At 49.3% G+C, this 27,991-nt stretch overlaps 1 protein-coding gene across 3 annotated transcripts in view; it reads right to left on the bottom strand.

The window, feature by feature from the left end:
- The window catches only part of otud4 (OTU deubiquitinase 4), a 44,940-nt gene that overhangs the window by 15,443 nt on the left and 1,506 nt on the right, over window positions 1-27,991 (bottom strand). The window contains exons 3-16 of one of the 3 annotated variants that reach the window (XM_036987082.2): window positions 27,766-27,816; window positions 27,601-27,647; window positions 27,337-27,409; window positions 27,157-27,238; window positions 20,982-21,156; window positions 14,121-14,169; window positions 11,929-12,034; window positions 9,166-9,230; window positions 8,977-9,077; window positions 8,772-8,881; window positions 8,344-8,509; window positions 3,326-3,485; window positions 2,941-2,988; window positions 17-1,025 (exon numbers count right to left, since the gene is read on the bottom strand). In XM_036987082.2, coding sequence (XP_036842977.2) covers window positions 17-1,025; window positions 2,941-2,988; window positions 3,326-3,485; window positions 8,344-8,509; window positions 8,772-8,881; window positions 8,977-9,077; window positions 9,166-9,230; window positions 11,929-12,034; window positions 14,121-14,169; window positions 20,982-21,156; window positions 27,157-27,238; window positions 27,337-27,409; window positions 27,601-27,647; window positions 27,766-27,816 — 2,242 coding nt within the window. Of the gene's footprint in view, window positions 1-16; window positions 1,026-2,940; window positions 2,989-3,325; window positions 3,486-8,343; window positions 8,510-8,771; window positions 8,882-8,976; window positions 9,078-9,165; window positions 9,231-11,928; window positions 12,035-14,120; window positions 14,170-20,981; window positions 21,157-27,156; window positions 27,239-27,336; window positions 27,410-27,600; window positions 27,648-27,765; window positions 27,817-27,991 lie in introns of those variants that run through there. The other 2 variants (XR_016483033.1, XM_090183352.1) reach the window with 2 other exon arrangements.

Genomic DNA, 27,991 nt, shown 5'->3' with positions numbered 1-27,991 from the left:
CTTTAGGGGATGTTACCTGGGGTGTAGGCTGAGGAGACCTCACTGGATGTAGGATCCAGGGAGAGGGGGGGCTGGGAGAGGGTGGGCTGGGAGAGGGGGGGCTGGGAGAGAGAACATTGGGGTACATAGGGTTGACCAGATTGTGGAAGAGAGGAGGGGTGGGTGAGATTGAGAGAGGGGGGGTTGAGAGGGACAGTCTGTATTGTCTGAGGGGATTGGTCCACCGTGTCGGGCACAGAAGTCACCGTGTTGGGCACAGAAGTCACCGTGTCGGGCACAGAAGTCACCGTGTCGGGCACAGAAGTCACCGTGTCGGGCACAGAAGTCACCGTGTCGGGCACAGAAGTCACCGTGTCGGGCACAGAGGTCACCAGAGGTAGGGCAGTTAAAACCCCAGACACAGGTGGGACGAGGTGAGGGGTGGGGACGACAGGAACAGCAGCAGTTGTTTTAGGCCAGGATTTGACATGGATAGGGGTGGAAGGAATGGTGGTTGGAGGAAGGCTGGGAGTAGCAGGAAGGTTAGGAGTAGCAGGAAGGTTAGGAGTAGCAGGAAGGTTAGGAGTGGGAGGAAGGTTAGGAGTAGGAGGAAGGTTAGGAGTAGGAGGAAGGTTAGGAGTGGGAGGAAGGTTAGGAGTGGCAGGAAGGTTAGGAGTGGCAGGAAGGTTAGGAGTGGCAGGAAGGTTAGGAGTGGCAGGAAGGTTAGGAGTGGGAGGAAGGTTAGGAGTGGCAGGAAGGTTAGGAGTGGCAGGAAGGTTAGGAGTGGCAGGAAGGTTAGGAGTGGCAGGAAGGTTAGGAGTGGCAGGAAGGTTAGTAGTGGCAGGAAGGTTAGGAGTGGCAGGAAGGTTAGGAGTGGCAGGAAGGTTAGGAGTGGCAGGAAGGTTAGGAGTGGCAGGAAGGTTAGGAGTGGCAGGAAGGTTAGGAGTGGCAGGAAGGTTAGGAGTGGGAGGAAGGTTAGGAGTGGGAGGAAGGTTAGGAGAAGGAGGTGATGGGGTCTTCCTCTCCTCCTCTAGTGTTGATCTCCTCTACAAAACACAACAGGTAAAGATTAGCATCAAAAACACCCACAGGCCCTCCAGACAGACAGACACAGAGACAGACAGACGCACCCACAGGCCCTCCAGACAGACAGACACAGAGACAGACAGACGCACCCACAGGCCCTCCAGACAGACAGACAGACACAGACACACCCACAGGCAGACAGACAAACCCACAGACAGACAGAAACCCACCCACCCACCCACAGGCCCTCCAGACAGACCCACCCACCCACAGGCCCTCCAGACAGACCCACCCACCCACAGGCCCTCCAGACAGACCCACCCACCCACAGGCCCTCCAGACAGACCCACCCACCCACAGGCCCTCCAGACAGACCCACCCACCCACAGGCCCTCCAGACAGACCCACCCACCCACAGGCCCTCCAGACAGACCCACCCACCCACAGGCCCTCCAGACAGACCCACCCACCCACAGGCCCTCCAGACAGACCCACCCACCCACAGGCCCTCCAGACAGACCCACCCACCCACAGGCCCTCCAGACAGACCCACCCACCCACAGGCCCTCCAGACAGACCCACCCACCCACAGGCCCTCCAGACAGACCCACCCACCCACAGGCCCTCCAGACAGACCCACCCACCCACAGGCCCTCCAGTCAGACCCACCCACCCACAGGCCCTCCAGACAGACCCACCCACCCACAAGCCCTCCAGACAGACCCACCCACCCACAGGCCCTCCAGACAGACCCACCCACCCACAGGCCCTCCAGACAGACCCACCCACCCACAGGCCCTCCAGACAGACCCACCCACCCACAGGCCCTCCAGACAGACCCACCCACCCACAGGCCCTCCAGACAGACCCACCCACCCACAGGCCCTCCAGACAGACCCACCCACCCACAGGCCCTCCAGACAGACCCACCCACCCACAGGCCCTCCAGACAGACCCACCCACCCACAGGCCCTCCAGACAGACCCACCCACCCACAGGCCCTCCAGACAGACCCACCCACCCACAGGCCCTCCAGACAGACCCACCCACCCACAGGCCCTCCAGACAGACCCACCCACCCACAGGCCCTCCAGACAGACCCACCCACCCACAGGCCCTCCAGACAGACCCACCCACCCACAGGCCCTCCAGACAGACCCACCCACCCACAGGCCCTCCAGACAGACCCACCCACAGGCCCTCCAGACAGACCCACCCACAGGCCCTCCAGACAGACCCACCCACAGGCCCTCCAGACAGACCCACCCACAGGCCCTCCAGACAGACCCACCCACAGGCCCTCCAGACTGACCCACCCACAGGCCCTCCAGACAGACCCACCCACAGGCCCTCCAGACAGACCCACCCACAGGCCCTCCAGACAGACCCACCCACAGGCCCTCCAGACTGACCCACCCACAGGCCCTCCAGACTGACCCACCCACAGGCCCTCCAGACAGACCCACCCACAGGCCCTCCAGACAGACCCACCCACAGGCCCTCCAGACAGACCCACCCACAGGCCCTCCAGACAGACCCACCCACAGGCCCTCCAGACAGACCCACCCACAGGCCCTCCAGACAGACCCACCCACAGGCCCTCCAGAAAGACCCACCCACAGGCCCTCCAGACAGACCCACCCACAGGCCCTCCAGACAGACCCACCCACAGGCCCTCCAGACAGACCCACCCACAGGCCCTCCAGACAGACCCACCCACCGGCCCTCCAGACAGACCCACCCACAGGCCCTCCAGACAGACCCACCCACAGGCCCTCCAGACAGACCCACCCACAGGCCCTCCAGACAGACCCACCCACAGGCCCTCCAGACAGACCCACCCACAGGCCCTCCAGACAGACCCACCCACCGGCCCTCCAGACAGACCCACAGTTTGAAATAAAGACAATTCAAAGTGTTTAGAATGTAACTCACCATGCCTCTGCCTGTCCTCTTCTTCCCCTCACTGGCATTAGACACCACCTGAGAGCGAGACAGAAAGACAGCAGGGGCAGAGACAGAGGGGACAGAGACAGCGGGAGAAGTTTATCACGGGTTAAGTATAGTCTTAACAAAAAAACATGTTGACCCACGCCTCCTCCTCGCCCCCCCAGACACACGCCTCCTCCTCGCCCCCCCCAGACACACGCCTCCTCCTCGCCCCCCCCGACACACGCTCCCCCCCCCCCCCAGACACATGCCTCCTCCTCACCCCCCCCAGACACACGCCTCCTCCTCACCCCCCCCAGACACACGCCTCCTCCTCACCCCCCAAACACACGCCTCCTCCTCACCCCCCAAACACACGCCTCCTCCTCACCCCCAGTGCAGGGAAGCTTCTCTCATCCCGTAGCGCCATCTCCAGCAGGGCCATGTTCCTCTGCTCCTCCTCTTTGGCTTGACGCTGTGCCTCTGATAGACCAAATGCTGCTACTGCTGCTACTGATGCTGCCTCTGACACAGAGCTGGAAGAGGGTCTCCTGATACACAGTCAACAACCAGCCACCACAGTCAATAACCAGCCACCACAGTCAATAACCAGCCACCACAGTCAATAAACCAGCCACCACAGTCAATAAACCAGCCACCACAGTCAATAAACCAGCCACCACAGTCAATAAACCAGCCACCACAGTCAATAAACCAGCCACCACAGTCAACAACCAGCCACCAGTCAACAACCAGCCACCACAGTCAATAACCAGCCACCACAGTCAACAACCAGCCACCACAGTCAATAACCAGCCACCACAGTCAACAACCAGCCCACACAGTAAATAACCAGCCACCACAGTCAATAACCAGCCAACAACCAGCCACACAGTCAATAAACCAGCCACACAGTCAATAAACCAGCCACCACAGTCAACAACCAGCCACCACAGTCAACAACCAGCCACCACAGTCAACAACCAGCCACCACAGTCAACAACCAGCCACCACAGTCAACAACCAGCCACCACAGTCAACAACCAGCCACCACAGTCAACAACCAGCCACCACAGTCAACAACCAGCCACCACAGTCAATAACCAGCCCACACAGTCAACAACCAGCCACCACAGTCAATAACCAGCCAACAACCAGCCACACAGTTAATAAACCAGCCACACAGTCAATAACCAGCCACCACAGTCAATAACCAGCCACCACAGTCAATAACCAGCCACCACAGTCAACAACCAGCCACCACAGTCAACAACCAGCCACCACAGTCAATAACCAGCCACCACAGTCAACAACCAGCCCACACAGTCAATAACCAGCCACCACAGTCAATAACCAGCCAACAACCAGCCACACAGTCAATAAACCAGCCACCACAGTCAATAACCAGCCACCACAGTCAATAACCAGCCACCACAGTCAATAACCAGCCACCACAGTCAATAACCAGCCACCACAGTCAATAACCAGCCACCACAGTCAACAACCAGCCACCAGTCAACAACCAGCCACCACAGTCAACAACCAGCCACCACAGTCAACAACCAGCCCACACAGTCAACAACCAGCCCACACAGTCAATAACCAGCCACCACAGTCAATAACCAGCCACCACAGTCAATAACCAGCCACCACAGTCAATAACCAGCCAACAACCAGCCACACAGTCAATAAACCAGCCACCACAGTCAATAACCAGCCACCACAGTCAATAACCAGCCACCACAGTCAATAACCAGCCACCACAGTCAACAAACCAGCCACCACAGTCAACAAACCAGCCACCACAGTCAATAAACCAGCCACCACAGTCAATAAACCAGCCACCACAGTCAATAAACCAGCCACCAGTCAATAAACCAGCCACCACAGTCAATAACCAGCCACCACAGTCAATAACCAGCCACCACAGTCAATAACCAGCCACCACAGTCAATAACCAGCCAACAACCAGCCACACAGTCAATAAACCAGCCACCACAGTCAATAACCAGCCACCACAGTCAATAACCAGCCACCACAGTCAATAACCAGCCACCACAGTCAACAAACCAGCCACCACAGTCAACAAACCAGCCACCACAGTCAATAAACCAGCCACCACAGTCAATAAACCAGCCACCACAGTCAATAAACCAGCCACCACAGTCAATAAACCAGCCACCACAGTCAATAACCAGCCACCACAGTCAATAACCAGCCACCACAGTCAACAACCAGCCACCACAGTCAACAACCAGCCACCACAGTCAATAACCAGCCACCACAGTCAACAACCAGCCCACACAGTCAATAACCAGCCACCACAGTCAATAACCAGCCAACAACCAGCCACAGTCAATAAACCAGCCACCACAGTCAATAACCAGCCACCACAGTCAATAAACCAGCCACCACAGTCAATAAACCAGCCACCACAGTCAACAACCAGCCACCACAGTCAATAACCAGCCACCACAGTCAATAACCAGCCACCACAGTCAACAACCAGCCACCACAGTCAATAACCAGCCACCACAGTCAACAACCAGCCCACACAGTCAACAACCAGCCACCACAGTCAATAACCAGCCAACAACCAGCCACACAGTCAATAAACCAGCCACCACAGTCAATAAACCAGCCACACAGTCAATAAACCAGCCACACAGTCAATAAACCAGCCAACACAGTCAATAACCAGCCACCACAGTCAATAACCAGCCAGTCAATAACCAGCCAGTCAATAACCAGCCAGTCAATAACCAGCCAGTCAATAACCAGCCAGTCAATAACCAGCCAGTCAATAACCAGCCAGTCAATAACCAGCCAGTCAATAATCATCCAGTCAATAATCATCCAGTCAATAACCAGCCACACAGTCAATAACCAGCCAGTTAATAATGAGTAACAGTGCATTTGGAAAGTATTCAGACCCCCTTGACTTTTTCACACATTTTGTTAAGTTCCGGCCTTATTTTAAAAACGGATCCCATAAAACATGTTCCTCATCAATCGACACACACCCCATAATGACAAAGTGAAAACAGGTTTATTCATTTTTGCAAATGTCATTAAAAAAATAAAATAAAACAGAAATACCTTATTTAAATAAGTATTCAGACACCTTTTGCTAGAAGACTCAAAATTGAGCTCAGGTGCATCCTGTTTCCATTGATCATCCATCACAGTCCAACTGTGGTAAATTCAGTTGTGGTAAATTCAGTTGATTGGACATGATTTGGAAAGGCAAACACCTGTCCATGTGTGACCGACAACCTGGATTCGGTCTTAAGTAGCAAAATTTTAAAATGTTTTTATTTTAAATTTTACATTGGATAAAAGTAGAGACTCAGCGCTAGAAAATGGTATATCCGACACTACACCCGAGGAACAATGGGAAAGTAATTCTGCTTGTAAAGTTGCTAAACTTGTAACCCCACTTTTGAGAAATTGGCCCGTGAATGTTTTGGTACTACTAAAGGAGAGCTCGTCTTTGTCTACACCCATTCAGCATTGTTCACACCCTCTGAAGCTTTAGCCCCACCCATTCAGCATCGTTCACACCCTCTGAAGCTTTAGCCCCACCCATTCAGCATCGTTCACACCCTCTGAAGCTTTAGCCGCACCCATTCAGCATCGTTCACACCCTCTGAAGCTTTAGCCCCGCCCATCTCTTTAAGGATTCACATGTGAGGCCATGTACTAAACACATGCTATATCAAATAAATGTTTATTTGTCACATGCACAAAATATAGCAGGTGTAAAAGGTACAGTGATTGTTTTTGATATTGCTACTATGCACTAAGAGTCCCAAAAAAATATGTTATTGTTATTAGATGATGCTTACCCGACAAACTTGTCTAAATTGATTAAGATTGAATCCTACTACACCGGCTCTGACGCTCGTCTGATGTGGCATGGGCTTGAAAACTATTACGGACTACAAATGGAAACCCAGACGCGAGCTGCCCAGTGACGGGAGCCTACCAGACGAGCTAAATGCCTTCTATGCTCGATTCGAGGCAAGCAACACTGAAGCATGCATGAGAGCACCAGCTGTTCTGGATGACTGGAAAAAAACGGTGCGGTAGAAAGAGCTGTCAACACTGAACAGCTCACATTATAGACAGAAGCTTGCTACATGGCAGACCAATCCAAACTCATCTCTCTCGGCATGTCCAGCCCATACATTATTTAAGCCAATCATGGCTAGTGGGAAGGCTGCTTGCTTATTCCAAAGCAAATAGTCATTTAACTATTTTATTCGTATTTATGGATGGAATACAAGTTTGTTATTAAGGCACATGAAAGTTCACATGTCCCAGAAGGCATTTCTGCCCCAAAACGCATTTTGATAAAACTTTTAATTAAGTGAAGCGCGACATACGCGAAACGATTCACATTAGGTCCCACAGTTGACAGTGCACGTCAAAACAAAACCCAGCCATGAGGTCGAAGGAACTGTCCGTAGAGCTCAGAGACAGGATTGTGTCGAGGCACAGATCTGGGCAAGAGTACCAAAACATGTCTGCAGCATTGAAGGTCACTGACAGAGCTCCAGAGAACCTTCCAGAAGGACAACAATCTCTGCAGCACTTCACCAAATCAGGCCTTTAAAAAGGTAGAGTGGCTAGATGGAAGCCACTCCTCAGTAAAACGCACAGGACAGCCCGCTTGGAGTTTGCCAAAAGGCACCTAAAGTCTCTCAAACCATGGGAAACAAGATTCTGTGGTCTGAAGAAACAAAGATTGAACTATTTGGCTTGAATGCCAAGCGTCACGTCTAGACGAAACCTGGCACCATCCCTACGGTGAAGCATGGTGGTGGTAGAATCATGCTGTGGGGATGTTTTTCAGTGACAGGGACTGGGAGACTAGTCAGGATCGAGGGAAAGATGAACAGAGCAAAGTACAGAGAGATCCTGGATGAAAATCTGCTCCAGAGCGCTCAGGTCCTCAGACTGGGGTGAAGGTTCACCTTCCAACAGTACAAAAACCCTAAGCACACAGCCAAGACAACGCAGGAGTGTCTTCGGGACAAGTCTCTGAATGTCCTTGAGTGGCCCAGCAAGAGCCCGGACTTGAACCCGATCGAACATCTCTGGAGAGACCTGAAAATAGCTGTGCAGCAACGCTCCCCATCCAACCTCACAGAGCTTGAGAGGATCTGCAGAGAAGAATGGGAGAAACTCCCCAAATACAGGTGCGCCAAGCTTGTAGCTTCATACCCAAGAAGATTTGATTGTGTAATCGCTTCCAAAGGTGCTTCAACAAAGTACTGAGTCTGAATACTTATGTAAATGTGATATTTCCGTGTTTTTGTTTTGTAATTTATGGGGAAATTGTTTGTAGATTGATGGTTTATTTTCCCATCTGTGTAAAAATGTAGTATTGGGGTCCAAACAGACCTGGTGTTGGTGCTCCGGACACCTCCCTCCTCTACGGTGGCCTGCAGGGGCTTCTGGACACCGCGGCCACCACTTTGGGAGGGTCCTTTAGCCTGGGAGACAGACGGCGTTGCCGACGGCGTTGAAGCCTTCCCTGACTTCCTCCCTCTTCCCCTGCCCTCCCAATCTGGAGAGAGAGAGAGAGAGAGAGAGAGAGAGGGAAGAGTTGAGAGTGTTCAACAACAGAACACTAAAACAACTATATTCCAGAACACAAGAGATCGATCAAAGACTCTCGAATCCAGAGCAGGAAAAGGTGCAAGAGGTTTCATAGAGTTAGTGGCTAGGGGACATGTGTAATGCCCTTACCAAAGACTAGGGGGCAGACGTAGGGGACATGTGTAATGCCCTTAACAGAGATTAGGGGGCTATCGGACAGTTGTCCTTACCAGAGTTTGGAGCAGAGCCGTTGTTCAGTCTCTTTCCGTCTCGGGCCACCGTGCTCCAGGACAACGTCTCATCTGTGGGGGGGCGCAGGTTCCAGAGGGACACAGTGTGTCTGGACAAACACACAAATTAATGTTATATAAAAAAAAATAATAATTAAGAGTAAATCAGAGAACAAAGATAATATAAAAAGGAGAGATGACCTACTTCTTGCCCAGTTCCTCTATGAAGACAGTGACGGGCCCGTTGTCAGGCGACACTTCCTGGATGTAGGCGCCATAGTAACGCCCACCGTTGTCAAGGCGAACCTAGAGGGGGCGGGACAGAACAACACTATCAGAGAGCATCCACACAAAAAAAAAATAGTCAGTGGAGAGAAGACCACACACACCGTACCTTGCACTTGTCTCCCACTGTATACTGCATCCCAGCGGCGATGCAGAAATCCAGCTTCTGCTGAGCTGAAACAGGAAGTAACCAAGTTATAACAGGTGAACAAGATCACCATGACACCACCACAGGTACCAAGGTTACTATAGTAAATGACAACTGAAACAAACAAAACAAAAATACAATTGAAAAACTATTAAGCCCCAAAAAATAAAAACTTTTGTATTTGATAAAAAATAAAACGTCTGGAGTGATGAATCACGTGTCACCATCTAGCAGTCCGACAGACAGATCTGGAGTGATGAATCACGTGTCACCATCTGGCAGTCCGACAGACAGATCTGGAGTGATGAATCACGTGTCACCATCTGGCAGTCCGACAGACAGATCTGGAGTGATGAATCACGTGTCACCATCTGGTAGTCCGACAGACAGATCTGGAGTGATGAATCACGTGTCACCATCTGGTAGTCCGACAGACAGATCTGGAGTGATGAATCACGTGTCACCATCTGGCAGTCCGACAGACAGATCTGGAGTGATGAATCACGTGTCACCATCTGGCAGTCCGACAGACAGATCTGGAGTGATGAATCACGTGTCACCATCTGGCAGTCCGACAGACAGATCTGGAGTGATGAATCACGTGTCACCATCTGGCAGTCCGACAGACAGATCTGGAGTGATGAATCACGTGTCACCATCTGGCAGTCCGACAGACAGATCTGGAGTGATGAATCACGTGTCACCATCTGGCAGTCCGACAGACAGATCTGGAGTGATGAATCATGTGTCACCATCTGGCAGTCCGACAGACAGATCTGGAGTGATCAATCACGTATCATCATCTGGCAGTCCGACAGACAGATCTGGGTTTGCCGGATGCCAGGAGAACGTTCCCTGCCCTAATGCATATTGCCAACTGTAAAGTTTGGTGGAGGAGGAATAATGGTCTGGGGCTGTTTTTTTCATGGATCGGGCCCCTTAGTTCCAGTGAAGGGACATTTTAACACTAGGACATCCAATTACATTCTACACGATTCTGTGCTTCCAACTTTATGGCAACAGTTTGGGGAAGGCCCTTTCCTGTTTCAGCATGACAATGTCCCCGGTGCACAAAGTGAAGTCCATACAGAAATGGTTTGTTTAGATCGGTGTGGAAGAACTTGACTGGCCTGCACCGAGCCCTGACCTCAACCCCATCGAACACCTTTGGGAAGAATTGGAACACCGACTGCGATCCAGGCCTTAATCGCCCAACATCAGTGCCCGACCTCACTAATGCCACAGTCCCCGCAGAAATGTTTCAACATCTAGTGGAAAGCCTTCCCAGAAGAGTGGAGGCTGTTATAGCAGCAATGTTCCAACATCTAGTGGAAAGCCTTCCCAGAAGAGTGGAGGCTGTTATAGCAGCAACTCCATATTTAAGCCCATGATTTTGGAATGAGATGTTGGACGAGCAGGTGTCCACACACTGTTAGTCATCGGGGGAGGCAGGTATCCTAGTGGTTAGAGTAACCGAAAGGTTTCAAGATCGAATCCCCGAGCTGACAAAGTAAAAATCTGTCTTTCTGCCCCTGAACAAGGCAGTTAACCCCACTGTTCCCCTGAACAAGGCGGTTAACCCCACTGTTCCCCTGAACAAGGCGGTTAACCCCACTGTTCCCCTGAACAAGGCGGTTAACCCCACTGTTCCCCTGAACAAGGCGGTTAACCCCACTGTTCCCCTGAACAAGGCGGTTAACCCCACTGTTCCCCTGAACAAGGCGGTTAACCCCACTGTTCCCCTGAACAAGGCGGTTAACCCCACTGTTCCCCTGAACAAGGCGGTTAACCCCACTGTTCCCCTGAACAAGGCGGTTAACCCCACTGTTCCCCTGAACAAGGCGGTTAACCCCACTGTTCCCCTGAACAAGGCAGTTAACCCACTGTTCCCCTGAACAAGGCAGTTAACCCCACTGTTCCCCTGAACAAGGCAGTTAACTCCACTGTTCCCCTGAACAAGGCAGTTAACCCCACTGTTCCCCTGAACAAGGCAGTTAACCCCACTGTTCCCCTGAACAAGGCAGTTAACCCCACTGTTCCCCTGAACAAGGCAGTTAACCCACTGTTCCCCTGAACAAGGCAGTTAACCCACTGTTCCCCTGAACAAGGCAGTTAACCCACTGTTCCCCTGAACAAGGCAGTTAACCCCACTGTTCCCCTGAACAAGGCAGTTAACCCCACTGTTCCCCGGTAGGCCGGGTCATTGAAAATAAGAATGTGTTCTTAACTGACTTGTTAAATAAAGGTAAAACAAAAACATTTAATGCAGTGACCGACTCATAGATTGACAGCACGTACAGATGACCGACTCATAGGTTGACAGCACGTACAGATGACCGACTCATAGGTTGACAGCACTCACAGATGACCTGCTCATAGGTTGACAGCACGTACAGATGACCGACTCATAGGTTGACAGCACGTACAGATGACCGACTCATAGGTTGACAGCACGTACAGATGACCGACTCATAGGTTGACAGCACGTACAGATGACCGACTCATAGGTTGACAGCACGTACAGATGACCGACTCATAGGTTGACAGCACGTACAGATAAACCTACTCACAGGTTGACAGCACGTACAGATGACCGACTGCTGTATCAGCAGTCAGACGAGCTGTCTGGACAAAGTGCTTTCTATATCCCTCGTCTTTTAAATGACCGAAATCCTTCTTGACGTAATTGATGGGAATTGGATTTAAAGTATCTTAAAAACGTACCTCTCTTGGACTTGACCCAGACATCGTACTCAGTGTTTCTGTAGAGGAAGGGGTTGAGAGAACGTCTGACCCTGTTGGAGAAGGGTGGGCCTCGACTTCCTCGACCCTGAAACACACAGCAATAAACAACCAGGGATGTGACAAATGTATAATTCTGATTAATAACGTTTAAACTGCCATCAAAAAATAATAATAATAATTAAAACTATAAGGGAAAAAAATGATTAAATTACACAATTCACAATGCAGAATAACGGTCCAATTAGGCCGTACACCACAGTTCATTAGATACACCCATCTAGTACTGGTCCAATTAGGCCGTAGACCACAGTTCATTAGATACACCGATCTAGTACTGGTCCAATCTAGTACTGGTCCAATTAGGCCGTAGACCACAGTTTATTAGATACACCCACCTAGTACTGGTCCAATTAGGCCGTAGACCACAGTTCATTAGATACACCCATCTAGTACTGGTCCAATTAGGCCGTACACCACAGTTCATTAGATACACCCATCTAGTACTGGTCCAATTAGGCCGTAGACCACAGTTCATTAGATACACCGATCTAGTACTGGTCCAATCTAGTACTGGTCCAATTAGGCCGTAGACCACAGTTTATTAGATACACCCACCTAGTACTGGTCCAATTAGGCCGTAGACCACAGTTCATTAGATACACCCATCTAGTACTGGTCCAATTAGGCCGTAGACCACAGTTTATTAGATACACCCATCTAGTACTGGTCCAATTAGGCCGTAGACCACAGTTTATTAGATACACCCATCTAGTACTGGTCCAATCTAGTACTGGTCCAATTAGGCCGTAGACCACAGTTTATTAGATACACCCATCTAGTACTGGTCCAATTAGGCCTTAGACCACAGTTTATTAGATACACCCATCTAGTACTGGTCCAATCTAGTACTGGTCCAATTAGGCCGTAGACCACAGTTCATTAGATACACCCATCTAGTACTGGTCCAATTAGGCCGTAGACCACAGTTTATTAGATACACCCATCTAGTACTAGTCCAATTAGGCCCGTTATTAGTACTGGGTCGTACCCCCCTTCGCCTCCAGAACTGCAGTCATATACCTTTGAAAGCGTGTCGGCTACGCCTTGTTTGTCTGGAAGGGTTTACTGCGGCTTTTTAGATTCAGACAAAAAAATATCTATATATATTTGTAATAACTTCCCTGGTTAATGGTCGATGCACCATTTAACTCGTCTGTAAAGGAGTACCGCTTCTGAAGCGGGACTAACTTCCATCACTAGGCAACCAGAACTGTCAATCAAATAATAGAGCTGCCTGCCTTCTGCCTGGCAACAAAAACAAATAATACTTTTTAGAAGTTAGTTAATCGCCAAATATATTTAATAGAAAACTCATTTTTTGAATCCACTCCTAGGATAGGCTATTTATAGGATATAAATAAATAAAATATATAATAAATATGTTTTTTTTAATTTATATAGATATACACACAGTACCAACCAAAAGGTTTGGACACTCAACTTATTCAAGGGTTATTCTTTATTTTTTACTATTTTCTACTCTCTAGAATAATAGTGAAGACATCAAAACTATGAAATAACACATATGGAATCGTGTAGCAACCAAAAATAAAAAACTTTGAAATAAATCAAAATATATTTGATGAGATTCTTCAAAGAAGCCACCCTTTGCCTTGATGACAGCTTCACACTGCTTCTTGACACACCTCTCGCTTAACCCAGAAGCCAAAGCGTCGGAGGGAAACACTGTCCAACTGGCCGACCGAAATCAGCTTGCAGGCCCGCCATAAGGAGTCGCAAGAGTGCGATGGGACAAGGAAACCCCAGGCCAGCCAAACCATCCCCTGACCCGGACGACGCTGGGCCAACTGTGCGCCAACCTCATGGGGCCAGCTGTGACACAGCCTGGGATCAGCCTGGGATCAAACCCGGGGCTGTAGTGACACCTCAACGCGATGTAGTACTGAACACACACTGGCATCATCAGCGAAAAAGAGAGTAGCCAGCTGCATTGTTGATTTTAATTTTTTTCCCCGTTCGGGATTTTGAAACGTTCAGGATACCAATTTAACATAACGGTTCATTACAAATCAATAACCAATAAACAGAGAGAGATCAATAACAGAGAGAACAGAGAAAGAAGCCTACTCTACTGTGTGTGTTATAGTTACCTTAGCGGTGAGTCCCCGGGCTGCAGGTCCAGCTGGTCCATCCTGGCTCCTGTGGATCACAACGACATAAATATTATATATTCAGACCCGGGTTTCCGTGGCGACGGATATTTAACCGGACGCGTTTTTTAAAATTTACTGAACATTTGAGAAATTTACCGGACCCATATAAATTTAGTGCTTAAAGCCGATTAGATAATATAGTAAATCGTTAAGATTTAGAATATGGTAAGTCACATGAACAGAACATGCAAAAAAAAAATCGAGGATGCAACGATGTGCAATCCTTAGAAAATTCTGATAAAAATAACTGTCCACATCTATACTGAACAAAAAATATGAACGCATATGTTGGTGAAGTGTTGGTACAACGTTTCATGAGCTGAAATATAAGATCTCAGAAATGTTCCATATGAACAAAAATAAAGCTTATTTTTCTTCTCAAATTTCACGTCACAAATTTGTTTACACCCCTGTTGGTTTTTTTGCCAAGAGAATCCATCACACCTGACAGGTGTGTTATATCAAGAAGCTGATTAAACAACATGATGATTACACAGGTGCACCTTGGGCTTGGGACAATAAAAGGCCACTCTAAAATGTGAAGTACTGTCACAGAATGTCACAGATGTCTCAAGTTGAGGGAGCGTGCAGTTGGAATGCTGACTGCAGGAATGTCCAGCAGAGCGGTTGCCAGATGTTCATTTCTCTACCATGAGCCGCCACCAACGTTGTTTTAGAGAATTTGGCAGTACGTCCAACCGGCCTCACAATTGCAGACCACATGTAACTACGCCAGCCCAGGACCTCCACATTCAGCTTCTTCACCTGTGGGATCTTCTGAGACCAGCCACCCAGACCGCTGATGAAACTGTGGGCTTGCAAAACCAAAGAAGTTCTTCACAAACTGTCAGAAACCGTCTCAGGAAAGCTGGTCGTCCTCACCAGGGTCTTGACCTGACTGCAGTTTGGCGTCGTAACCGACTTCAGTGGGAAAATGTTCACCTTCGATGATCACTGGGACGCTGGAGTAGCTCTTCACAGATGAAACCTGATTTCAACTGTACCAGGAAGACGGGCCACAATCAACAGCCTGATCAACTCTATGTGAAGGAGATGTGTCACGCTGCATGGTGATCAAATGGTGATCCACACCAGATACTGACTGGTTTTCTGATCCACACCAGATACTGACTGGTTTTCTGATCCACACCAGATACTGACTGGTTTTCTGATCCACACCAGATACTGACTGGTTTTCTGATCCACACCAGATACTGACTGGTTTTCTGATCCACACCAGATACTGACTGGTTTTCTGATCCACACCCCTACCTTTATTTTTAAGGTATCTGTGACCAACAGATTCATTTCTGTATTCCGAGTCATGTGAAATCCATAGATTAGGACCTAATTAATTCTATTTAAATTGACTGATTTCCTAAAATGAACTGTAACTCAGTAAAATATTTTTAATTGTTGCATGTTGAGTTTATATTATTGTTCAGTGTAGTTTCCCTAAGCCAACAAGACGAGTAACGAACCGCGAAATCACTAGCCAACAAGACGAGTAACGAACCGCGAAATCACTAGCCAACAAGACGAGTAACGAACCGCGAAATCACTAGCCAACAAGACGAGTAACGAACCGCGAAATCACTAGCCAACAAGACGAGTAACGAACCGCGAAATCACTAGCCAACAAGACGAGTAACGAACCGCGAAATCACTAGCCAACAAGACGAGTAACGAACCGCGAAATCACTAGCCAACAAGACGAGTAACGAACCGCGAAATCACTAGCCAACAAGACGAGTAACGAACCGCGAAATCACTAGCCAACAAGACGAGTAACGAACCGCGAAATCACTAGCCAACAAGACGAGTAACGAACCGCGAAATCACTAGCCAACAAGACGAGTAACGAACCGCGAAATCACTAGCCAACAAGACGAGTAACGAACCGCGAAATCACTAGCCAACAAGACGAGTAACGAACCGCGAAATCACTAGCCAACAAGACGAGTAACGAACCGCGAAATCACTAGCCAACATGTCAATCTACTATAGTAAGGAACATCAGAATCACTAGCCAACATGTCAATCTACTATAGTAAGGAACATCAGAATCACTAGCCAACATGTCAATCTACTATAGTAAGGAACATCAGAATCACTAGCCAACATGTCAATCTACTATAGTAAGGAACATCAGAATCACTAGCCAACATGTCAATCTACTATAGTAAGGAACATCAGAATCACTAGCCAACATGTCAATCTACTATAGTAAGGAACATCAGAATCACTAGCCAACATGTCAATCTACTATAGTAAGGAACAGCAGAATCACTAGCCAACATGTCAATCTACTATAGTAAGGAACATCAGAATCACTAGCCAACATGTCAATCTACTATAGTAAGGAACATCAGAATCACTAGCCAACATGAACATCAGAATCACTAGCCAACATGTCAATCTACTGTCAAACCCTAGTAAGAAAGTTGATCCGCCTGTCCAAACAGACTCTGGGACAGTTGTGGGACGATAGATTCCCAAATTCATACAATCAGCAGGCCTAAGCTACATGATTATTATTTTTTTTAAAGTCTGATGCAAGAGATCAGAACATTTAGATTAAAATAAGTTTTATAATGTGAAGAAGTAATAGTTTATTAAGGCTACGCGCAAATGTTCTTTCCCATAATGCAATTAGCAGTAAAACACCATTGTGAAAAGGGCATATCATGCGAACGTCTTCGTGTGACCAGATACCCCGGTTAGAAAGGATGGGGGCTCTAACATGCAACAACTAGCGGTGGGTTGTTAATATGAAGTTGGGTTGACTCACATTTTTACTGAGGAATAGGATTGTTACATTTAAAAATATATATATATTTGACTAGGCAAGCCAGTTTAAGAACAAGTTCTTATTTTCACATTACCACTGGGTGCAACGCTACACGCGATAGTTTTATTAAATCGCGTGGATGTTTGTGTAATTGAAATCCATGTGTCCAAGTCAAAACATCTTATTTTTTTATGTCCTCGTGATATTTTGACATCCGCACCAGGTGGCTTATAGCAGCAACCAACTAGTATAGGCTTCCTATGTGGTACAGCTGTACCCACAGAGCCTATAGCAGCTGTACCCACAGAGCCTATAGCAGCTGTACCCACAGAGCCTATAGCAGCTGTACCCATAGAGCCTATAGCAGCTGTACCCATAGAGCCTATAGCAGCTGTACCCACAGAGCCTATAGCAGCTGTACCCATAGAGCCTATAGCAGCTGTACCCATAGAGACTATAGCAGCTGTACCCATAGAGACTATAGCAGCTGTACCCACAGAGCCTATAGCAGCTGTACCCATAGAGCCTATAGCAGCTGTACCCACAGAGCCTATAGCAGCTGTACCCACAGAGCCTATAGCAGCTGTACCCATAGAGCCTATAGCAGCTGTACCCATAGACTATAGCAGCTGTACCCATAGATACTATAGCAGCTGTACCCATAGAGCCTATAGCAGCTGTACCCACAGAGCCTATAGCAGCTGTACCCACAGAGACTATAGCAGCTGTACCCATAGAGACTATAGCAGCTGTACCCACAGAGCCTATAGCAGCTGTACCCATAGAGACTATAGCAGCTGTACCCACAGAGCCTATAGCAGCTGTACCCATAGATACTATAGCAGCTGTACCCATAGAGACTATAGCAGCTGTACCCACAGAGCCTATAGCAGCTGTACCCATAGAGACTATAGCAGCTGTACCCATAGAGCCTATAGCAGCTGTACCCATAGAGCCTATAGCAGCTGTACCCATAGAGACTATAGCAGCTGTACCCATAGAGCCTATAGCAGCTGTACCCATAGAGACTATAGCAGCTGTACCCATAGAGACTATAGCAGCTGTACCCATAGAGCCTATAGCAGCTGTACCCACAGTGTCTCTAATCCAGTCAACATTAAGTCCTGACGTTGTTTAGCTGGAATATGATCCTGGATGTAAACTCCAACTCCAACCCCCAGATCTATTTCTGTCCCTCCTGAACATATTGTATCCATGTAGAGAGATCTCAGCATCCTCAAAGGAAGAGTCCAAGTGAGTCTCTGATAGCCGCCAAGACATGAATATTGTCTGACTGCACCTAGACAGCATATTTCATGAATTTTTATTCCTTTAATCCGTATATATTCTAGTGAGCAATTAACAGATCTCTGTTATATTTACACGTCCAGACATGAATCGGCAGTTGGAATCTGAGAGAGATAATCAGCGTGTGTGTGTGTGTGTGTGTGTGTGTGTGTGGCTAGAATTACGTGTAATGTCTTTTTAAGTTGTTGCAGTATATCTGATATTTGTCTCAAACACTGTTCCCTCCTCTGTTGCTTGGACCAGGTCTCTCTTAAAAAACAAACATTTTTTGTTTTTGTTTTACCTCAATGAAATTTAGCAAACGGCACATGGACAACGAAAGAAAGTTGATATAATTGCCTCCACAGACATGTTTTGTTCCCCCCCCCCCTCCACTAGGCTACTTTGAAATGCAAGGTAAAGACATGCCTTATATAATATGTAGTAAAAATGTTCCAGGTTTCAAACAATTAAGTAAATGGTTTTCAAAAAAGCTGCATACTGCCTCCAGCTCTTTGCAGAGGGGTGCGTGAGGCGCCGAGGAAGAGGAGGCCTTCCGTTGACACTTGCTTGTTTGATATGCTGAAGCAGCAACTCTCACTCCCCCCGACAGAGCCCTAGAGAGGAAAATCTCTCTGTACGCCTATGATAAGATACATAAAATATACTGTAAAAAAAAAAACGCCAATTTAATTTTGAATAAATTATGCAAATTAACATTTAGACCAATAAGCGTGACCAGTCAAATGCATTTCCATTCACTGGTATGTCCATCAGTGTAGAGTCTATAAAGCATTATGTCCATCAGTGTAGAGGTTATAAAGCATTATGTCCATCAGTGTAGAGGTTATAAAGCATTGTGTCCATCAATGTAGAGGTTATAAAGAATTATGTCCATCAATGTAGAGGTTATAAAGAATTATGTCCATCAATGTAGAGGTTATAAAGCATTATGTCCATCAGTGTAGAGGTTATAAAGAATTATGTCCATCAATGTAGAGGCTATAAAGCATTATGTCCATCAATGTAGAGGCTATAAAGCATTATGTCCATCAATGTAGAGGCTATAAAGCATTATGTCCATCAATGTAGAGGTTATAAAGAATTATGTCCATCAATGTAGAGGTTATAAAGCATTATGTCCATCAATGTAGAGGCTATAAAGCATTATGTCCATCAATGTAGAGGCTATAAAGCATTATGTCCATCAATGTAGAGGCTATAAAGCCTAATGTCCATCAATGTAGAGGCTATAAAGCATTATGTCCATCAATGTAGAGGCTATAAAGCCTTGTGTCCATCAATATAGAGGCTATAAGGCCTAATGTCCATCAATGTAGAGGCTATAAAGCCTAATGTCCATCAATGTAGAGGCTATAAGGCCTAATGTCCATCAATGTAGAGGCTATAAGGCCTAATGTCCATCAATGTAGAGGCTATAAAGCCTAATGTCCATAAATGTAGAGGCTAATAAACATTATGTCCATCAATGTAGAGGCTATAAGGCCTAATGTCCATCAATGTAGAGGCTATAAGGCCTAATGTACATCAATGTAGAGGCTATAAGGCCTAATGTCCATCAATGTAGAGGCTATAAGGCCTAATGTCCATCAATGTAGAGGCTATAAGGCCTAATGTCCATCAATGTAGAGGCTATAAGGCCTAATGTCCATCAATGTAGAGGCTATAAAGCCTAATGTCCATCAATGTAGAGGCTATAAAGCATTATGTCCATCAATGTAGAGGCTATAAAGCCTAATGTCCATCAATGTAGAGGCTATAAAGCATTATGTCCATCAATGTAGAGGCTATAAAGCCTTGTGTCCATCAATGTAGAGGCTATTAAACAAAATACCAATTTTATTTCTCAGCCTGTCACTTATTATTGTATTGTATTGTTTTGTTTATATATACACTTTTATTTATCTATTTTATTATTATTTACAAAAATATTTTTGTTGTTTTGTTGTCAAAAGTCAGCTATTACTGGCTGCCGGAGACTGGGATTCCCATCTAATGGATAAAAAGAGATGGTTCATCCACATTCCTAAATGACATATTGGTTTCCTTACCCGGTGAGCTGAATATGGACACGATACGACAGCAACCCATGCTTTGGTTTTGGTTAACCTGGACACCGTTTCAAATGCTAACATTATAGCATCTGTGGCTCAAATTCAATGCAAGTCAACGGTAACCATATTAGCATTTTCATGTTTCGTGTCCAAATCATCCCCATCTAAAAATAGATTGTGTCAATTAAGTTTAAATCTAAATCATTTGGACATGAAACATGGAATTGGGCATATAGCTACTATTGACTTGCATTGGGTTTGGTTCTGTAAAAGAGCCGTCCCTAGAACAGTTCCTAGAGCCGTCCCTAGAACAGTTCCTAGAGCCGTCCCTAGAACAGTTCCTAGAGCCGTCCCTAGAACAGTTCCTAGAGCCGTCCCTAGAACAGTTCCTAGAGCCGTCCCTAGAACAGTTCCTAGAGCCGTCCCTAGAACAGTTCCTAGAGCCGTCCCTAGAACAGTTCCTAGAGCCGTCCCTAGAACAGTTCCTAGAGCCGTCCCTAGAACAGTTCCTAGAGCCGTCCCTAGAACATTTCCTAGAGCCGTCCCTAGAACAGTTCCTAGAGCCGTCCCTAGAACAGTTCCTAGAGCCGTCCCTAGAACAGTTCCTAGAGCCGTCCCTAGAACAGTTCCTAGAGCCGTCCCTACCAGAGAGCGTCCTCTCCCTCCAGGTCCGACTCGTCGCTGCTACGACACTGCTCGTTGTCCGGGTCGTCTTCGAGAAGGTCGTTACCACGGTTACCGGTACCGCCCTTCAGACAGGGAGCCACCACGGAATGGTCCGTGCCACACACGCGCTCATAGAGGAGCTCGTACAGGACGGCTGCAGAGAGAGAGAGAGGGCAGGACACACACACACACACAGAGACACACACACACAGAGGCACACACACACAGAGGCACACACACACAGAGGCACACACACACAGAGGCACACACACACAGAGGCACACACACACAGAGGCACACACACACAGAGGCACACACACACAGAGGCACACACACAGAGGCACACACACACACACACACAACATCAGTAAAAACAACCTGTTGACTGCCTTGTTATTCTGTTGATAGATAAACCTTCGCCCCAACATATATTTCAAAGGCAAGTACTCCAGGAAGGTTTGAACTGCCTGGTTGCAGATCTGTGGTCATTGACCACACGAGGAGGCAAAACAGTACAGCCAGCTAATAGCACAAACCTAAAATGGTGAAATGACTCATCGGAATTCACAGTGGCAGACAGAGGGCAGTGTTCTTCACAAGAGAGGGGGGTTCCATTAACCTGGTCCCAAACAGAGAGAGGGGGGGGGTTCCATTAACCTGGTCCCAAACAGAGAGAGGGGGGGGGGGTTCCATTAACCTCGTCCCAAACAGAGAGAGGGGGGGGGGGGGGTTCCATTAACCTGGTCCCAAACTGAGAGAGGGGGGGGGTTCCATTAACCTGGTCCCAAACAGAGAGAGGGGGGGGGTTCCATTAACCTCATCCCAAACTGAGAGAGGGGGGGGGGGGTTCCATTAACCTCGTCCCAAACAGAGAGAGGGGGGGGGGGGGGGGGTTCCATTAACCTGGTCCCAAACTGAGAGAGGGGGGGGGGGTTCCATTAACCTCGTCCCAAACTGAGAGAGGGGGGGGGGGTCCATTAACCTCGTCCCAAACTGAGAGAGGGGGGGGGGGGTTCCATTAACCTCGTCCCAAACTGAGAGAGGGGGGGGGTCCATTAACCTCGTCCCAAACTGAGAGAGGGGGGGGGGTTCCATTAACCTCGTCCCAAACTGAGAGAGGGGGGGGGTCCATTAACCTCATCCCAAACTGAGAGAGGGGGGGTTCCATTAACCTCGTCCCAAACAGAGAGGGGGGGTGGTTCCATTAACCTCGTCCCAAACAGAGGGGGGGGGGGGGGGTTCCATTAACCTCGTCCCAAACAGAGGGGGGGGGGGGGGTTCCATTAACCTCGTCCCAAACTGAGAGGGGGGGGGGTTCCATTAACCTCGTCCCAAACTGAGAGGGGGGGGGTTCCATTAACCTCGTCCCAAACTGAGAGGGGGGGGGGGGTTCCATTAACCTCGTCCCAAACTGAGAGAGGGGGGGGGTTCCATTAACCTCATCCCAAACTGAGAGAGGGGGGGGGGTTCCATTAACCTCATCCCAAACTGAGAGAGGGGGGGTTCCATTAACCTCATCCCAAACTGAGGGGGGGTTCCATTAACCTCATCCCAAACTGAGAGAGGGGGGGTTCCATTAACCTCATCCCAAACTGAGAGAGGGGGGTTCCATTAACCTCATCCCAAACTGAGAGAGAGGGGGTTCCATTAACCTCATCCCAAACTGAGGGGGGGTTCCATTAACCTCATCCCAAACTGAGAGGGGGGGAGGTTCCATTAACCTCGCCCCAAACTGAGAGGGGGGGGGGGTTCCATTAACCTCGTCCCAAACTGAGAGAGGGGGGGGGGGGTTCCATTTACCTTGTCCCAAACTGAGAGAGGGGGGGGTTCCATTAACCTCGTCCCAAACTGAGAGGGGGGGGTTCCATTAACCTCGTCCCAAACTGAGAGGGGGGGGGTTCCATTAACCTCGTCCCAAACTGAGAGAGGGGGGGGGGTTCCATTAACCTCGTCCCAAACTGAGAGAGGGGTTCCATTAATCTCGTCCCAAACTGAGAGGGGGGGGGTTCCATTAACCTCGTCCCAAACTGAGAGAGGGGGGGGGGGGTTCCATTAACCTCATCCCAAACTGAGGGGGGGGGGGGGTTCCATTAACCTCATCCCAAACTGAGAGGGGGGTGGAGGGGGGGGTTCCATTAACCTCGTTCCAAACTGAGAGAGGGGGGGGGGGGGGGGGGTTCCATTAACCTCATCCCAAACAGAGAGAGGGGGGGGGGGGTTCCATTAACCTCATCCCAAACAGAGAGAGGGGGGGGGGGGGGGTTCCATTAACCTCATCCCAAACAGAGAGAGGGGGGGGGGGGTTCCATTAACCTCGTCCCAAACAGAGAGGGGGGGGGGTCCATTAACCTCATCCCAAACTGAGGGGGGGGGGGGGGGGTTCCATTAACCTCATCCCAAACTGAGGGGGGGGGGTTCCATTAACCTCATCCCAAACTGAGAGAGGGGGGGTTCCATTAACCTCCTCCCAAACTGAGAGAGGGGGGGGGGGGTTCCATTAACCTCGTCCCAAACAGAGAGAGGGGGGGGGGGGGGGGTTCCATTAACCTGGTCCCAAACTGAGAGAGGGGGGGGGGGGTTCCATTAACCTCGTCCCAAACTGAGAGAGGGGGGGGGGGTCCATTAACCTCGTCCCAAACTGAGAGAGGGGGGGGGGGGTTCCATTAACCTCGTCCCAAACTGAGAGAGGGGGGGGGTCCATTAACCTCGTCCCAAACTGAGAGAGGGGGGGGGGGTTCCATTAACCTCGTCCCAAACTGAGAGAGGGGGGGGGTCCATTAACCTCATCCCAAACTGAGAGAGGGGGGGTTCCATTAACCTCGTCCCAAACAGAGAGGGGGGGTGGTTCCATTAACCTCGTCCCAAACAGAGGGGGGGGGGGGGGGTTCCATTAACCTCGTCCCAAACAGAGGGGGGGGGGGGGGTTCCATTAACCTCGTCCCAAACTGAGAGGGGGGGGGGTTCCATTAACCTCGTCCCAAACTGAGAGGGGGGGGGTTCCATTAACCTCGTCCCAAACTGAGAGGGGGGGGGGGGGTTCCATTAACCTCGTCCCAAACTGAGAGAGGGGGGGGGGTTCCATTAACCTCATCCCAAACTGAGAGAGGGGGGGGGGTTCCATTAACCTCATCCCAAACTGAGAGAGGGGGGGTTCCATTAACCTCATCCCAAACTGAGGGGGGGTTCCATTAACCTCATCCCAAACTGAGAGAGGGGGGGTTCCATTAACCTCATCCCAAACTGAGAGAGGGGGGTTCCATTAACCTCATCCCAAACTGAGAGAGAGGGGGTTCCATTAACCTCATCCCAAACTGAGGGGGGGTTCCATTAACCTCATCCCAAACTGAGAGGGGGGGAGGTTCCATTAACCTCGCCCCAAACTGAGAGGGGGGGGGGGTTCCATTAACCTCGTCCCAAACTGAGAGAGGGGGGGGGGGGTTCCATTTACCTTGTCCCAAACTGAGAGAGGGGGGGGTTCCATTAACCTCGTCCCAAACTGAGAGGGGGGGGTTCCATTAACCTCGTCCCAAACTGAGAGGGGGGGGGTTCCATTAACCTCGTCCCAAACTGAGAGAGGGGGGGGGGTTCCATTAACCTCGTCCCAAACTGAGAGAGGGGTTCCATTAATCTCGTCCCAAACTGAGAGGGGGGGGGTTCCATTAACCTCGTCCCAAACTGAGAGAGGGGGGGGGGGGTTCCATTAACCTCATCCCAAACTGAGGGGGGGGGGGGGTTCCATTAACCTCATCCCAAACTGAGAGGGGGGTGGAGGGGGGGGGTTCCATTAACCTCGTTCCAAACTGAGAGAGGGGGGGGGGGGGGGGTTCCATTAACCTCATCCCAAACAGAGAGAGGGGGGGGGGGGTTCCATTAACCTCATCCCAAACAGAGAGAGGGGGGGGGGGGGGGGTTCCATTAACCTCATCCCAAACAGAGAGAGGGGGGGGGGGGTTCCATTAACCTCGTCCCAAACAGAGAGGGGGGGGGGTCCATTAACCTCATCCCAAACTGAGGGGGGGGGGGGGGGGGGGTTCCATTAACCTCATCCCAAACTGAGGGGGGGGGGTTCCATTAACCTCATCCCAAACTGAGAGAGGGGGGGTTCCATTAACCTCCTCCCAAACTGAGAGGGGGGGGGTTCCATTAACCTCGTCCCAAACTGAGAGAGGGGGGGTTCCATTAACCTCGTCCCAAACAGAGAGGGGGGGGGGGGGTCCATTAACCTCGTCCCAAACAGAGAGAGGGGGGGTTCCATTAACCTCGTCCCAAACTGAGAGAGGGGGGGGGGGTTCCATTAACCTCGTCCCAAACAGAGAGGGGGGGGTTCCATTAACCTCGTCCCAAACTGAGAGAGGGGGGGGGGTTCCATTAACCTCATCCCAAACTGAGGGGGGGGGGGGGGTTCCATTAACCTCATCCCAAACTGAGGGGGGGGGGTTCCATTAACCTCATCCCAAACTGAGAGAGGGGGGGTTCCATTAACCTCCTCCCAAACTGAGAGGGGGGGGGTTCCATTAACCTCGTCCCAAACTGAGAGAGGGGGGGTTCCATTAACCTCGTCCCAAACAGAGAGGGGGGGGGGGGTCCATTAACCTCGTCCCAAACAGAGAGAGGGGGGGTTCCATTAACCTCGTCCCAAACTGAGAGAGGGGGGGGGGTTCCATTAACCTCGTCCCAAACAGAGAGGGGGGGGGGTTCCATTAACCTCGTCCCAAACTGAGAGAGGGGGGGTCCATTAACCTCGTCCCAAACTGAGAGAGGGGGGGTTCCATTAACCTCGTCCCAAACTGAGAGAGGGGGGGGGGGTCCATTAACCTCGTCCCAAACTGAGAGAGGGGGGGGGGGGTCCATTAACCTCGTCCCAAACAGAGAGGGGGGGGGTTCCATTAACCTGGTCCCAAACAGAGAGGGGGGGGGTTCCATTAACCTCGTCCCATACTGAGAGAGGGGGGGGGGTCCATTAACCTTGTCCCAAACTGAGAGAGGGGGGGGGGGGTTCCATTAACCTCGTCCCAAACTGAGAGAGGGGGGGGGGTTCCATTAACCTCGTCCCAAACAGAGAGGGGGGGGGGTTCCATTAACCTCGTCCCAAACTGAGAGAAGGGGGGGGGTCCATTAACCTCGTCCCAAACAGAGAGGGGGGGGGTTCCATTAACCTCATCCCAAACTGAGAGAAGGGGGGGGGGGGGGGGGGGGGGGGGGGTTCCATTAACCTCGTCCCAAACTGAGAGAAGGGGGGGGGGGGGGTTCCATTAACCTGGTCCAGGCATGTTTTGTTTCCAGGCTGTAAGTTTAAAATCGCATTTGATTTATGCTGCAGTAGTTTGTGTGTCGGGGGGGCTAGGGTCAGTTTGTTATATCTGGAGTACTTCTCCTGTCTTATCCGGTGTCCTGTGTGAATTTAAGTGTGCTCTCTCTAATTCTCTCTTTCTTTCTCTCTCTCGGAGGACCTGAGCCCTAGGACCATGCCCCAGGACTACCTGACATGATGACTCCTTGCTGTCACCAGTCCACCTCCAGTTACAACTGTTCTGCCTGTGATTGTTATTATTTGACCATGCTGGTCATTTATGAACATTTGAACATCTTGGCCATGTTCTGTTATAATCTCCACCCGGCACAGCCAGAAGAGGACTGGCCACCCCACATAGCCTGGTTCCTCTCTAGGTTTCTTCCTAGGTTTTGGCCTTTCTAGGGAATTTTTCCTAGCCACCGTGCTTCTACACCTGCATTGCTTGCTGTTTGGGGTTTTAGGCTGGGTTTCTGTACAGTACTTTGAGATATCAGCTGATGTACGAAGGGCTATATAAATACATTTGATTTGGAATCAGGCTACCCTCCCAGGCGTGACCCAGGTGCCCCGTTCTGTATATACGGGTGTTTTTCACGTGCAAAAAGAGAATACGCTTTTTGATTTGAAAAAACAACAACAACTCTATCTGCCTTCCTCATGAAAACGAGTTTGAAAAACACATCTGGACGATTCACTGCTCCCTGGATTGACAACATGACCGAGCAGCAGAGATTCCTGTTCTATTGGAGAAGGGCGCTGCTCCCTTACCACTTCCGCCCCGATGACGTGTCGGACCATACCCCAGGCCAGATTAATCTAACCCCCTGACTGTGTGTGTGTGTGTGTGTGTTCTTAACTCACACTGGCACAGGGCAGCATTCTTCACATGAGCTATGGGGTAGACACTGTCGTAATGGTTCCCGTTCAGGAAGCACAGACGCACCTAACGGACACAAAGCAACAAAAGTTTGCCTCGGGTCAAAAGTAGTGAATAGAAATCAGGATGCAGTGTTGTTTAAACACGGTGCGTTTGTTTTTTACCTTGTCATTAAAGCCGTTGTCCGTGATTTGAACAGGAGGTTTACCAGGGGTCTGGAAGATGATGAAATCACTCCTGGATAAACAAATGCATTTAGAGAACATAGACCAAGCTTTAGTCTCAGTAAATAACTACTAACATGTAAACAAACACACATTTTATTTTTTCACCTTTATTTAACCAGGTAAGCTAGTTGAGAACAAGATATCATTTACAAGAGAGACAGACGACAAGGTCAAGATGATGAACGTGATGAAAATTCTTACTTGTACATCAGAGCCAGTGCACATATCTCCACCTCTCCCACCCAGTGCTGAAAAAAAAAAACATTTTATATGAATCAGCTAAGCACTAAGAACTGCCTAAAGTACAGGAATTCATATTAGTTTGGAGTTACAGTCATGTGTGTTGGACACGGATAAACAGTTTACCTGAGGGTCCTCAAGTTTCATTATGTACTCCTCGAAGTCTCCTTCTATGAACTGGAGGAGAGCAATAAAGAGACAGGGATGAGAGAGACAGAGAGAGAGGGATGAGAGAGACAGAGAGAGAGGGATGAGAGAGAGAGAGAGAGAGGGATGAGAGAGAGACAGAGACCGAGAGATAGATAGAGACACAGAGACAGAGGGATGAGAGCGAGAGAGAGATAGAGAGGGA

Source organism: Oncorhynchus mykiss, chromosome 9 (genome assembly GCF_057628025.1).
Source record: "Oncorhynchus mykiss isolate SJ-2025 chromosome 9, ASM5762802v1, whole genome shotgun sequence".
NCBI lineage: Eukaryota > Metazoa > Chordata > Actinopteri > Salmoniformes > Salmonidae > Oncorhynchus > Oncorhynchus mykiss.
Note: the sequence above shows the minus strand (reverse complement) of the source record. Positions and strands in the feature narration are given on the sequence as shown.